The following is a 14,337-nucleotide window of genomic DNA, read 5'->3' as shown; positions in this document are numbered from 1 at the left end:
TTGAATATTATGGTTAAATGACCAGGAAAGTAGTTTTTGTTTGAAGATTTACTTCAAATAAATGCCTTTCCAGATATCCACATTCCTGTGTAAATTGATTATAATGATTGTTATTATCTTTTTTACCTAGAGGCGTCATTCTCATTTTGAACATATCTGGGTTATGTTCTTGAAGGGAGTCTTTTATTTGTGTTTTCATGGCACTTAGTGTATCATGTGGCACAGCTAACACTTGTAGGAAGAACATTTGTCATTGTTCAATGAAGATAAGTGTGGTAGCCTTTTTTAGAAAAAAAAAAAGCTTGAGGTGTTATTTATTGTACCCTTCTACATTGAGAATTAAAACACAAGATAGTCCATTGACTTGAGGTAGATAAAATTCCAGCTCTTTTGCACACATGGAACTTTATACAAAGTTATCTTCTGACTTTCTGTTACATGAAATATTGTAGACCTGGTTTCATGATCAGGTGTTCACCTTAGGTTTTTAAAAGTTTTTTTTCCTTTAAATAAATTATCTTTAAAATTATATAATTTGATAAAGCCACAGCATCTTGTTTGCTGTATGATTTTGAAAGCAAAAATGTCAAGTAGTAACTATCAAAACTTAAATTATGTGCATTCAGCAGAGAGCAGAAGTTATTTCCAAATTGAGGTGTAGGAAGCTTTAAAATGCTTATTCATTGTTTATCAGCACTAGTGAATGAATTGGCAACTTCCTAAGGTCAGCAAACTTTTATTTTGAATGATAACAACAGTATTATTTCTAAGAATATAGAAAAATGCAGGCATAACAGGAATCTAAATTTAGTGTTATTAAGTTAATAGAATGTTAGATTCTGGAAGGCTGGAGTGTTTTACTTTTTAGATTTGAGAAATGTTAGAAGGTGCATGATGGATATTAGAGGACATGAATGTGCCGTTCTTGTCTGATGTAGTTGTTACATAGTTAAGTTATTGGGTAAAAATGGATTGCTGACCGCTTAGATGGTTTCCAGGGTTAGGAGAAATGATTTTCAGAACACTCTTCTGTAGTGCCTCATGCTGTGAAAGCAAAGGGCAAGGTGTTTTCGTTACTGTAGGTCGTCTGTATTGGCCATGTGTATAGTTGCCAATCCTTGCACTTTTTTGGCTTGTCGTGGCAGGTATGTTTTTGACTTCCAGAGGGATGAGCTGGCCTCTGTTTTGCCCCTCAAGGCTCTGGAAAAACTGTCCGAGAAGTTTCCTCTGAATGCTTGGCTCAGTGGCATTGTTCCACATATGTTGGAATAGGTGACTGGGCTGTGTTTGGAAGATCTAGATTGGGGTCCCCAACCTCTGGGTTGCACAGCAGGAGGTGAGTGGCTGACCAGTGAGCATTACTGCCTGAGCTCCGCCTCCTGTCACATCAGCAGTAGCATTAAATTCTCGTAGGAGTGTGAATCCTGTGGTGAACTGTGCATGCGAGGGATATGGGTTGCACAGTCTTTGTGAGACTCTCATGCCTGATGGTCTGAAACAGTTTCATCCTAAAACCATTGCACCACCCATCTGGGGAAAAATTGTCTTCCATGAAACCCATTGCTGGTGCCGAAAAGTTGGAGACTGCTGATCTAGATAATCTCTGTTTTGTTTCTGTATTAAAAATAAGGCCGGGCGCGGTGGCTCAAGCCTGTAATCCCAGCACTTTGGGAGGCCGAGACGGGCGGATCACGAGGTCAGGAGATCGAGACCATCCTGGCTAACACAGTGAAACCCCGTCTCTACTAAAAAATACAAAAAACTAGCCGGGCGAGGTGGCGGGCGCCTGTAGTCCCAGCTACTCAGGAGGCTGAGGCAGGAGAATGGTGTAAACCTGGGAGGCAGAGCTTGCAGTGAGCTGAGATCCGGCCACTGCACTCCAGCCTGGGCCACAGAGCGAGACTCCGTCTCCTAAAATATTCAAAACAAAAAAAAAAACTACTAAGAAATTATTCATTCAGCAGCATGTACCTCTGTTGGACCAGGTCCAGCAGGTATGCTTGGGTTATGGCAGAGAACAAATCAGACAAAGTTGTGACATTTAAACAGAGAACTAAAAGGTGAGGCGTTAGCTGGCTAAAGAGTAGAAGTCCAGATAGTGGGCACAGTGTATGTGGAGGCCCTGAAATCAGTAGGAGCTTGGGGCCTATGGAGCAGGAAGGAAGAGACAGGCTAGAGAATAGCAAGAGAGGGGGGCAGTGGCTTGAGATAAGTCTGGATTAGTGGATGGAAAACCCAACTTCATAGGACTTGAGGACATGTTAAGGATTTTGAAGTGATCATAAGCCATTTATTTGGAAGGTGACATAGAGTTTTTGTTATGAAGAGAATACATTGGAGGGGATCAAGAAGGGCTTTAGGGGTATAAGACTTTTGTTAATATTATCACCACTAATAGCAGCTAATAGTATTTGTTGCTGTAGACCAAGCATTGTGCTGTGAACTCTTTTCCCTCCTCATCTCATATAAACTTCAGAACATCTCAGTGAATTGGTGTTTTCTCTACTTTGTAGATGAGGGAACCAAGACAGTCAGGTTAAGCAACTTGGCCAAGGTCATATATCTAGTAAGTGGCAGAGCTGGGATTTGAACCCAGACAGTGTAAGATTGTAAATTCTGAGACTCGAAATCCTGTGGTGTTTGCCACTGGGCCTCTATTTGTCAGTGTGTAGGTGATGGGCCATTAGTGGGTCTTGAAATTGAGTGGATCACAACTGGGATTTAAAAAAAATCAGAATGGAGTGGAAAGTATCAGACTACTTGCATGTAATAAGCATAAATATTATTATGTGAAACTTTATTTTTATTTTATATAACTAAACTTGCACATTTGTGAGCTTGTGAGCTGTTACAGAAGGTTAAACAGCATTTTTCCAGGCAGGAGGTGATGATGGCTTGGATTAGAATTGTGCTGATGCAGTTGGAGAGAGGTGGACCTCAGTGTGAAGAGGCAGAGGCAGCAGGACTCAGTAAGAGATTGAATAGAGGTATCCAGCTGAGGAAGGAATGAGGAATGAGTTCCAGATTTCTTGTGTGAACAGCATCAGTCATGGTGCATGCTGTGCTCAATCCACTTTAAGGGAGACTGATCCTTCTTAGAGGGGTCCTCTTGGATGGCTGTTTTACTATCTGAATCTCTAGTTTCTCTCAGCTGCAGCTGGTAGGACTTGGGATTGGCATCTCGCCCGGGGCAGCAAATCTGTAAACTAGCTCTGAACCCATGAAATGATGTGTTACTGAAAACTGCCTAAACAGATGCTGAGCAAAGAATTCTCTGGAATTTGAGGTGAATAGCCAGCTGGTGGCAGGATGAGACGCAGTGGGCCACAGATGTATGTAGTTGGGCTACTAGCAGCTCTAGGGTAAAGGTGTAGGAATTATTTGTGTGGAGTCACCTTGAGATCCAAAGAACCTTTAGATTTCAGTGTCTAAGGCCCAGAGTCATTCTCTTTCTGAAGCACAGGTCCAATTTTTTTTTCTTGCTGTCTGTGCAGTCCATTTTCTTATTCTCAAGCATAACCTTTTAGTAATATCTGGGTCCCCACATTACTGCAGTGTATCTCCATACTGTGCGTTCAGCGAGTGCTAACTGGAGATAGAATGATGGAGTAGTTAAAAATGTCTGGTGGCAGTTCCCCTTTTTTGTCTTATTGGTCTTTAGATGTTGGCCAAGATACTTCTCACTAAGCCTTAGTTTCCACATCTGTAAAATTGGGATGATAGAGGAGCATCACAGGGCTGTTTTGAGGCATAAATGAGAGAAACTCTAGCTCTTAGCTCAGTGCCTGGTGAAGAATTAGAGCTTAATAATCTTGCTGTTGATAGTTGACATCTTTAGGATAGTCTCTGGAGAGACTTTAACGCGTTCATTTACAAACGCTATGGGAAGGAGCCAGCGTGGAGGGAGAGGTTGCATATATATGAGACAGGGTGTTAAGAGAAGGTATTGGATCCCAGAGAAGCAGGGATGGCATGAGATTAAGAGAATACATTACAGATTGTTTTCAACAGAAGAGGGAACCTGGTGGAGGTAGTGGGAGGACTGTTTTTTCTGAGGTTGGGTCCCAGTTATGGTGATTTACTGGGAGGGATGCTGATATCAGGAGGAGAAAAGTGGCAAGGTGGAAAGCTGTTACAGAGAACAGGAGACGGACATACCAAAAAACTGGTAAACAGTACCGAGAGCCTGAGACTGCACATTGTAAATTTATAGTGACACCGGTCTGCGTGTTTCTACAGTGTTTTCTGGCAGTGCTGTGTTCAAAAGAATGACAAGCTACAAAAGTAGGATTAGTATAGTTTTTAAGGGCGTGCATCCGAGATGCCAGCAAAGAATAGGGAGGCTGGGAGCTTGGGTACAGGGCCATAGTAGGGCAGGTGGTCAGCCATGGAGTCCGGCTTGGTTGGGAGGGCAGTGTGCTCTGGGTAGGGTATAGTCTTGAAGAAAGAAGAGGGCAGTGGTCTGTGTGTGGTGCCACCCACAAAAACTTCTTTGATTGATGGTTTTCCCTATTATTCTTAACACTAATTCCTTGTTTTGATAACTGAAATTAAGACTAATTGCTAAAAATCAATTTATACTCTTTTATGAGCCAAAACTGGAGTTAGTTCTAGTGTTCAATTTTGAAGTTACCAGTGATTTTGTGTGGTATGCTGAATCAGTAAATAAGTTGTGATCCTTAACCTTGGGACTGAACTTTAGTAGTCCTTATTTCTCCTTTCATTTTTGTTTGGAGTGTGTAGCAAATCTGAAAGCAGTACCATTTACTCATTCACTGACCATTTGAGGGCTTCCCATGTTTCAGGCAGTAAAGTGTCAGGAGAACAGAAGTGAATGACGCAGGGATGATACCGTGAGGCATCACACGGATAAAGGCCAATAAACTCTTTACAGTATCATCCCTTCTGGCCTTAGGGTGCTGGAAGAAAATATTAGAACTTCTCTTTTAACCTCATACTTTGAACTTCTGTGTTTCTCAGAACATATATATATCAGAATAGTAGCACATGTCTGAAAAATATAGATAAGCATACAGGTATTGGGGGTACTCTTGTTTTTGCCAATAGTGTGTATGTGATGAAAAAATATTTGGAGACTATTACATGTTAGTATGTGTTTTTAAAAATATAAAATTCTAACTTTCTTATTTTTAGCATTTTGAGAAAACCTAGTTTTTGCATGTTATTAATAAGGTAGTTTTACCTGCCTGTATTTGTAATGTGAAGTAAATCTTACTGTATAAAAAGACTTATTACCAAGATCTGGCCTGACACGTTTCAGTCATTTTCTTCTTTGTGTTGGAGGATCTTTACCTTTTGTAGAACAGTGTCCTTTGTTATAAAGCACTAAATTCACTTGCCGTCTATCAGATGTTGAGGAATGGGGCATGGAGAATGTGGAACAGCACATGCCTGTTTTACTATCAGTCTTATCCCAAAGTGTGACCTCTGGGGACCCTTCTTCTCACCTCTCTGGCTGTCTCTCCTCTCCTCTCTGTCTCTCAACTGTCTCAAAACAATAGTATTGGGATGCCACCAGAAATTCCCTGCTCCCATCTGTTTGCTCATAGTAGGTGGTTTCTCAGTGTGTAATGCCTCACTTTCAGAGAGCCATGAAATCTTTGGTTCAAAAAGTTCGTCCTTCCCTCACCCCAAGAACCTTTTCTTTAAAATTAGGAAAACTGCTATCAAGAACCTATTTCAAATGAAGTATATTGAATAAATGCCTCTAGGTTGTTCCTCTGGAGGTTTTTTATTTTCATTTTTGTTTTAATGAGTATATATTTTAATCTATATTTGAGACTGTGATTTTTTAACAAGATGTTATTTAAGTGAAATCTTACATGTGTGTTTGCAGGTTGATGACAATTAGAAGCATGCTTTCCACTGAACTTCCCGACAACACTTGTTATGCAGAATGTCTCTGAGTGAGAACTCGGTTTTTGCCTATGAATCTTCTGTGCATAGTACCAATGTTTTGCTCAGCCTTAATGACCAGCGGAAGAAAGACGTGCTATGCGATGTCACCATCTTTGTGGAGGGTCAGCGGTTCCGCGCTCACCGGTCCGTGCTGGCGGCATGCAGCAGTTACTTCCACTCGAGAATCGTAGGCCAAGCTGATGGAGAGCTGAACATTACTCTTCCAGAAGAGGTGAGAGATCCATGTTTCTGGCAATTCTAATTTACTTTTAAGTTTTTTATGGTTCATAATGTTAAAAGTAAAGCACAGTATCCTTGTCAGGTGGCTGTGGAGCATTTCCCAGGTTCTGCAGCAACCCTTTTTTTTTCTAGTGTTTTTTTAATGTAAAATCATTAATTTTGAATGTTGGTTAACAGTATTGAGCAGTTGGATATAACATAACACCCATTGTTATGTTATCTTTGATGAAATGACCAAATCAGGACACACCCAGTGGATTATAGGCAGTTGGAAAAGTCATGGTTTTGAGAGTCCGTGCTGTGTGACGTTGTCTTCTAGAGGCCCTTTCTAGAGGCTCTTTCCAGTCAGTGATCAGCAACTGTAGCTAGGTGCGTTAGTCTGTTCTCACAGCGCTGGTAAAGACATACCTGAAAACTGGATACTTTTTAAAGGAAAGAAGTTTAATTGACTCACAGTTGCACATGGCTGAGGAGGCCTCACAATCATGGTGGAAGACGAAGGAAAAGCAAAGGGACTTACATGGTGGTAGGCAAGAGAGAACTTGTACAGCGAAGCTCCCGCTTATAAAACCATCACATCTCGTGAGACTTATTCCCTATTACGAGAATAGCATGGGAAAGACCAGCCCCCGTGATTCAGTGACCTCCCATTGGGTCCCTCCCATGACATGGGAATTGTAGGAGCTACAATTCAAGATTAGATTTGGGTGGGGACATAGCCAAACTATATCACTATGTTTAGGGTTGTATAAAACGTCCGTTTTCCCAAGACATCTCCTATTTTCAGGCATTCCATAAGTGTTCTGTCTCCCCTTCTTTCTTTCTTGACTTTGTCTTTATGTATTGATTAGAAAAAATAAACAGTGTTGTGTCATTTTTATAGAGCCTTACTTTTACATAGATCTTTTTCCCTGGTCTGTTGTGGAGCTCAGGCTAACAAATGTTTGGGTCTTGTTAATGTCCTGCCTTTAAGAGGAACTCTCGTTTGGGTGGGGATGTGCTGGCTGTGCTGACTCTTAGCAGCATCCCTTGCTTTCTTTAGTTAGTAACTGCTACTGGCAGAGTATCAAAGCTGTGACATTGGGACGCATAGAAGTTAGGAGGAATATGGAGAAAGAATGTAGAAATTCTTTGTGTATGACAGGTCAGTGTGGGATGTTCCCAGTTGGATACAGTTGGATAAACTGTAAACTAAGTCTACAGTTTAGCTTGTTGCTGTCCATGCCTACTTCTGTGAAACTGCAGCTGCAGTTTTGGGAACAGATAGGTTGTCTGTCAGTTTTGTGGCAGAGGTCAGAGTCAATGGTGCAATACCAAGAAAATGGTAAAAAAGGCCAACCTGTGAACTAGCCATTGTTTTAAAAAAAGACCAACACATTTTATAATGGAGATATGTTAATTCTGATTCATATTTTCAAATTATTGAATGAGACTTTCCAAGTAAAGCAAAGTTTGATTCATGGATTTAGGAGGAAAGGTATGTGCATACATGCATGTGTGTATGCGTTCATTCATTCCAATGTGTAAATCATAAGTTTTCAAATATTGGAAGTGTTTCATTATAGTGACAGTGTCAAAATACCTTATAACTCATTGTCCTAAAGACCTTTTAGATTATTTTAACTAATTTAAAAATTTTAATTGAAATTTTTATTGAGTGTATTCGAGTTCTCCAGAGGGACAGAACTAATAGGATATAGGTATATATGAAGGGATGTTTATTAAGGAAAGTTGGCTCACACGTTCACAAGGTGAAGTCACACGATAGGCCACCTGCAAGCTGAGGAGGAAGAAAGCCAGTAGTGGCCCAGTCCGAGTCCAGAAGCCTCAAAAATAGGGAAGCCAACACTGTAGCCTTCAGTCTGTGGCCAAAGGCCCAAGAGCCCTTGGCAAACCACTGATGTAAGTCTAAGAGTCCAAAGGCCAAAGAACCTGGTGTCTGATGTCAAGGGCAGGAAGCATCCAGCAGGGGAGAAATGTGAAAGTCAGAAGACTCAGCAAGTCACCTATCCCACCTTCTTCCTTGTTTTGTTCCAGCCTCGCTTGCAGCCGATTGGATGGTGCCCACCCATACTGAGGGTGGGTCGTCTTCTCCCAGTCCACTGACTCAAATGTTAATTTTCCCTAGCAACGCCCTCACTGACACACCCAGAAACAAGACTTTACAGCCTTCAATCCAGTCAAGTTGACATTTAATATTAACTATCACATTGATGTTTTCATGTACAAATATAAGAAACAGTGCAGGGTTCCTTTTCACTTTATCCAGTGTCTCCCGTTGATACCATTTTGCAAAGTTGTAGTATAGTATTGCAACCAGGATATTGATGCAGTCTCCCATAGGGTTCAGATTGCCACAATTTTGCTTGTACTAATAATGTCTGTGTGTGTGTGTGTGTGTGCGCGCGTGCACGTTAAGTTCTATATAATTTTATCCCCTGTGAAGGTTTGTGTATCCACCACCATAGTTAAGATGCTCAGCTGGGTGCAGTGGCTCATGCCTGTAATCCCAGCACTTTGGGAGGCCAAGGCAGGCGGATCACCTGAGGTCAGGAGTTTACCAGCCTGGCCAACATGGCGAAACGTCTCTACTAAAAATACAAAAATTAGTCAGGCGTGGTGGCGGGCACCTGTAATCCCAGCTACTCATGAGCCGAGATTGCACCGCTATACTCTAGCCTGGGTGACAGAGCGAGATTCCGCCTCAAAAACAAAGAAAAAAAAGATACTGAACTTGCCAACACACAAAGATCCCTTGTGTTGTCCTTTTATAACCACAGACATCTCCTGCCTACACTCCATGCCCTCATTCCCTTGCCCCCTTCCTCCATCCCTAATCCATGGTAACCACTTACCTTTCTTCCTTTTCTAAAGTTTTGTCATTCTAAAAATGTTTTATAAATGGAATTATGCAGTATATTACCTCTTAGGTTTGATGATGTTTGACTTAGCTGAGATAATCCAGGTTGTGTGTATCAGAAATTTATTCCTTTTTATTGCTGAGTAGTATTCCGTAATATGGATGTACCGTGTGTGTGTGTGTGTGTGTGTGTGTGTAGCTTTTCACCTGTTGAAGGAAATCAGGCTAATTCCAGTTTTTGGCTATCACAAATAAGATTGCTGCAAACATTTGTGTACTGGTTTTTGTGTGAACATAAGTTTTCATTTCTTTGGGATAAAAGACCAGGAGTGCAGTTGCTGGGTCATATGGTAGTTGCGTGTTTAGTTTTATAAGAAAGTTTATTTCAAATTGTCTGTACCATTTTACATTCCCACTAGCAATATGTGAGTGATTTAGTTTCTCTGCATTCTCATTAGCATTTGATGGTATCATTGCTTTTTATTTGAGCCTTTAAAAAGCCTAAACATGGTTTTAGCGTGTTTAGATTTTAAGATCACAAATATTAGTATTATCTTGACCACTCTTAGAAGAACTCAGTGATTTCAAATTAATTTTGTACTTTTAACCCAGGATCAGACTTTCTGTGTACTTCAGCTGGTTCCATTTGCCTCTCATTTTAAGAGACAGGTTTAATGTAAATGTGCAAGTTTCTACTTAAAAGTTTTGTTACTTTGAGTCCATGAATTTTTGCTGAAACAGTACTGAGGCATGATTTCTATAACTTCTCTTAGATCACTTTAAAAAATTGTGTCTTTAAAACTTTTACTGTTAGGACAGTAAAGTTAATAGTTACCAGTTAGCATGCATTTACCATGGGTCAGGACTTTGTAACTTCTTTACGGGTACTGTTTTATATCCTTAAAAGTTCTGCTTTTGCAGCTGGTAGCAGCTGGAGTTGTTTGGAATACAGTGGCCATGTGGAGCTGGGCTAGCAATAGACTCACTATGTATGTGTGGCAGATCGTGTTCATCCTGCTCTAATTCATAGGTGATTTTTTTTTCCACTGTCATGGGAAACTTGTAATGTCTTAATGTCTTTAACTTATGTGAGTATACCATAATTCATGTGCAATTAAGAGTGGACTCTATAAAATAGTGTGTGGTCCCTGTGAAAAGCATGCTTTTCCAGGATCCTTTCCTTTTACATTTCTTAGAAGAATATTTTTTCTTTAAATTAAAGTACATATTTTATAATTATCACAAATAAGTTACACATCTATTTCTCTTCCACTTATCTTGTTTTTATGTACTAGACAGCTTTCAAATGATGTTTTTTATTTTGTGTATCAACAGGTGACAGTTAAAGGATTTGAACCTTTAATTCAGTTTGCCTACACTGCTAAACTGATTTTAAGTAAAGAGAATGTGGATGAAGTGTGCAAATGTGTGGAGTTTTTAAGTGTACACAATATTGAGGAATCCTGCTTTCAGTTTCTGAAATTTAAGTTTTTGGACTCCACTGCAGACCAGCAAGAATGCCCAAGAAAAAAATGCTTTTCATCACACTGTCAGAAAACAGATCTTAAACTTCCACTTTTGGACCAGAGGGATCTAGAAACAGATGAAGTGGAGGAATTTGTGGAAAATAAAAATGTTCCGACTCCTCAATGTAAACTCCGCAGGTATCAAGGAAATGCAAAAGCCTCGCCTCCTCTACAAGACAGTGCCAGTCAGACATATGAGTCCATGTGCTTAGAGAAGGATGCTGCTCTGGCCTTGCCTTCTTTATGCCCCAAATACAGAAAATTCCAAAAAGCATTTGGAACTGACAGAGTCCGTACTGGGGAATCTAGTGTCAAAGACATTCATGCTTCTGTTCAGCCAAATGAAACGTCGGAAAATGAATGCCTGGGAGGAGTCCCGGAGTGTAGAGATTTGCAGGTGATGTTAAAATGTGACGAAAGTAAATTAGTAATGGAACCCGAAGAAACGAAGAAAGAGCCTGCTTCTCAGTGTCCAACTGAAAAATCAGAAGTGACTCCTTTCCCCCACAGTTCTTCCATAGACCCTCATGGACTTTATTCTCTGTCTCTTTTACACACATATGACCAATATGGTGACTTGAATTTTGCTGGTATGCAAAACACAACAGTGTTAACAGAAAAGCCTTTGTCAGGTACAGATGTTCAAGAAAAAACATTTGGCGAAAGTCAGGATTTACCTTTGAAATCCGACTTGGGCCCCAGGGAAGATAGTAGTGTTGCATCTAGTGATAGGAGTAGTGTGGAGCGAGAAGTGGCAGAACACCTAGCCAAAGGCTTCTGGAGTGACATTTGCAGCACGGACTCTCCTTGCCAAATGCAGTTATCACCTGCTGTGGCCAAAGATGGCTCAGAACAGATCTCACAGAAACGGTCTGAGTGTCCCTGGTTAGGTATCAGGATTAGCGAGAGCCCAGAACCGGGTCAAAGGACTTTCACAACGTTAAGTTCTGTCAACTGCCCTTTTATAAGTACTCTGAGTACTGAAGGCTGTTCAAGGAATTTGGAAATTGGAAACGATGATTATGTTTCAGAACCCCAGCAAGAACCTTGCCCATATGCTTGTGTCATTAGCTTGGGAGACGACTCTGAGACGGACACTGAAGGAGACAGTGAATCCTGTTCAGCCAGGGAACAAGAATGTGAGGTGAGCAGGAGTATGTTCTTAATTCATTGTTTTAATAACTATTAATTGGGATTTACTCTGGATCAGCTCCCTTTGCATCGTTAGGGATATGATCAGGTTCAAGGAGTGCAGAGGAAACTCATATAAGGTTAATTTTAAGACTGTGTGATGGGGCTGGGCACAGTGGTTCACAACTGTAATTCCAGCACTTTGGGAAGCCAAGGAGAGGGTGAATCACCTGAAATCAGAAGTTCGAGACCAGCCTGGCCAATGTGGCGAAACCCCATCTCTACAAAAATTAGCTGGGCATGGTGGCAGGTGCCTGTGCCTGTAATCCCAGCTACTCGGGAGGCTGAGGCAGGAGAAGCACTTGAATGTGGGAGGCAGAGGTTGCAGTGAGCCGGGTTTGTGCCATTGCACTCCAGCCTAGGAGACAGAGCAAGACTCTGTCTCAAAAAAAATTTTAAAAAGACTGTGATAAATACTAAAAGAGATAGATGAAGTTTGAAGAACTTCTGTGTTCGTTTGTTTCCAGTAGATATATTAACCATAAAGTAGGTTCACACATTGGCTGTGTTCACATGTCGGCCATTTAGTTGTTTAAATCAAATGCCGTGCCACAAGATGGAAAAGAATAATGATTCTATGCTCATTACATGATAACTCCCTGAAAAATGCAGCATATATTCTGCCTTGCTCATTGCCAACAAGAACCTCTAGACCTGGGACATGTCCCTGAGCAATGGTTTAACAGTGATTAGTTGTAGGAATGTGGCTTCTAGTGGAGTAAAGTTTATTGGATCTAGTTTTTCATGGCCATTGATTTTTAAATTTTCCTTTGGCCATTTCAACTATTGATGAATGTCTTAATTTAGCATGAATTACATGTAGCTGGTATGATACTAATCAAAACAAGCTTGATTTGTGTATTCTGTACATAAAAGTTTGTATTTGATAACTCCCTTCAGTAAAATATTACTTACAAGTCCAATAATGATAAATCAGGGCCTGTTCCTTCCAAAAATATATTATTTGAAATGTTTTTTCTTTTTTTTAATATATTTTATATGATTTTGTTTGCTTTCAGTAGTTGACTTTTCTTTTTATAATCGCAATTTACATTCTTTTTAAAAATTATTTTTCTATTTTATCCATTGCATTTTTTTCCCCTTTCTTGGGCTTTATTTACTTATTTTTTTATTGTGGTAAGAATACTTACCACAGAATCTACCCTTATAACAAATTTTTAAGTGCATGATGCAGTATTGTTAAGTATAAGCTCAATATTCTACAGCAGATCTCTGTAACTTTTTCTTTTGTAGCTGAAACTTAACCCATCCAATTGCAATTCCCCTTTTTTTTCCCTCTCCCCAGACCCTGGCAACCACCATTCTACTCTCTGTTTCTATGAGTTTGACTGTTCTGTCTACTTTGTATAAGTAAAATTATGTTGGATTTACTCTTCTCTGTGTCTGACTTATTTCAGTTGGCATGATGCCTTCCAGGTTCTCCATATTTTAGCAAATGGCAGGATGTCTTTCTTTTTATCAGGCTGAATGGTATTGCTTTATGTATGTACACCACATTTTCTTTATCCATTCGTCCATCCATGGACATTTAGGTTGTTTCCATATCATGGCTATTGTGAATAATGCGGTAATGAATATGGAGGGGAGTGCAGACTGGGCACAGTGGCTCATGACTGTAATCCCAGCACCTTGGGAGGGTGAGGTGGGCGGATTGCCTGAGCCCAGGAGTTTGAGATCAGCTTGGGCAACATGGTGAAACCCTGTCTCTACAAAAAATACAAAAATTAGCCAGTCATGGTGGCATGTGCCTGTAGCCCCAGCTACTTAGGAAGCTGAGGTGAGAGGATCCCTTGAGCCCAGGAGGTTGAGGCTGCAGTGAGTGGTGGTTTCACCACTGTACTCCTGCATGACAGAGACCCTGTCTCCAAAAAAAAGAATATGTGTAGATGAGTACAGATATCCCTTTGAGATGCTGATTGCAATTCTTTTGGATAAATACCTGGGAGTGAGATTGCTGGGACATACAGTGCTATGATTTTTAATGGTTTGAGGAACCTCCATACCATTTTCCATGGCAGCTGCACTGTTTTCCCACAGGTGTACAGGGATTCCAGTTTCTCCGCATCCCATTCTTTGGCATTATCTTTGGTTTCGTAGCTGTTAGATGACATGGCTTTTGAAAGAGGCTTTAAAAAAAAAAAAAAAAAAAATCTTGGCTTTCGAAGGAGATGGATTGGTGATTAAGAAGTAGTATGTATGTATAGGTTATATATAGACTTTTATGACATTATAAATGTAGCATTTAGAATTACTACAAAAAGAATATTAAAAATAAAACATTTAAAAAAATTTTAAACGTTTTATGTAACAAATACCTATAAGCTTAAACGGTAAGCTAAGTAGGTTGCCAGACTGACCAGTGTTTCGTTTGCATTTTTGATAATATAATTAAACCCACACAATTTTGTTTTAAAAAAGTTTCTTTTTCCAAATTTAAGTATGTTGAAATGACTAACATAGTCATAAGACTTTTCTAACTTTTTTAATATTGGCAAGAGACGTGTATGTTTTAGAGTGATTTATGTGAGGCTACCATTTTCTTTATAGAAAAATAAATTTTCTTTTTTTTTTTTTTTTTTT

General features: G+C 40.0%; 1 protein-coding gene across 4 annotated transcripts in view; it reads left to right on the top strand.

Annotated features, from left to right (window-relative positions):
- Positions 1 to 14,337, top strand: part of BACH1 (BTB domain and CNC homolog 1) — a 49,071-nt gene that overhangs the window by 17,000 nt on the left and 17,734 nt on the right. For all 4 annotated transcript variants that reach the window (XM_023190230.2, XM_023190243.2, XM_023190236.2 and 1 more), the window contains exons 2-3: positions 5,858 to 6,151; positions 10,355 to 11,689. In XM_023190230.2, coding sequence (XP_023045998.1) covers positions 5,918 to 6,151; positions 10,355 to 11,689 — 1,569 coding nt within the window. In that variant the 5' untranslated portion in view covers positions 5,858 to 5,917. The remainder of the gene's footprint in view (positions 1 to 5,857; positions 6,152 to 10,354; positions 11,690 to 14,337) is intronic.

The sequence above is a fragment of the Piliocolobus tephrosceles genome, chromosome 19, assembly GCF_002776525.5.
Source record: "Piliocolobus tephrosceles isolate RC106 chromosome 19, ASM277652v3, whole genome shotgun sequence".
Taxonomy (NCBI): Eukaryota; Metazoa; Chordata; class Mammalia; order Primates; family Cercopithecidae; genus Piliocolobus; species Piliocolobus tephrosceles.
Note: the sequence above shows the minus strand (reverse complement) of the source record. Positions and strands in the feature narration are given on the sequence as shown.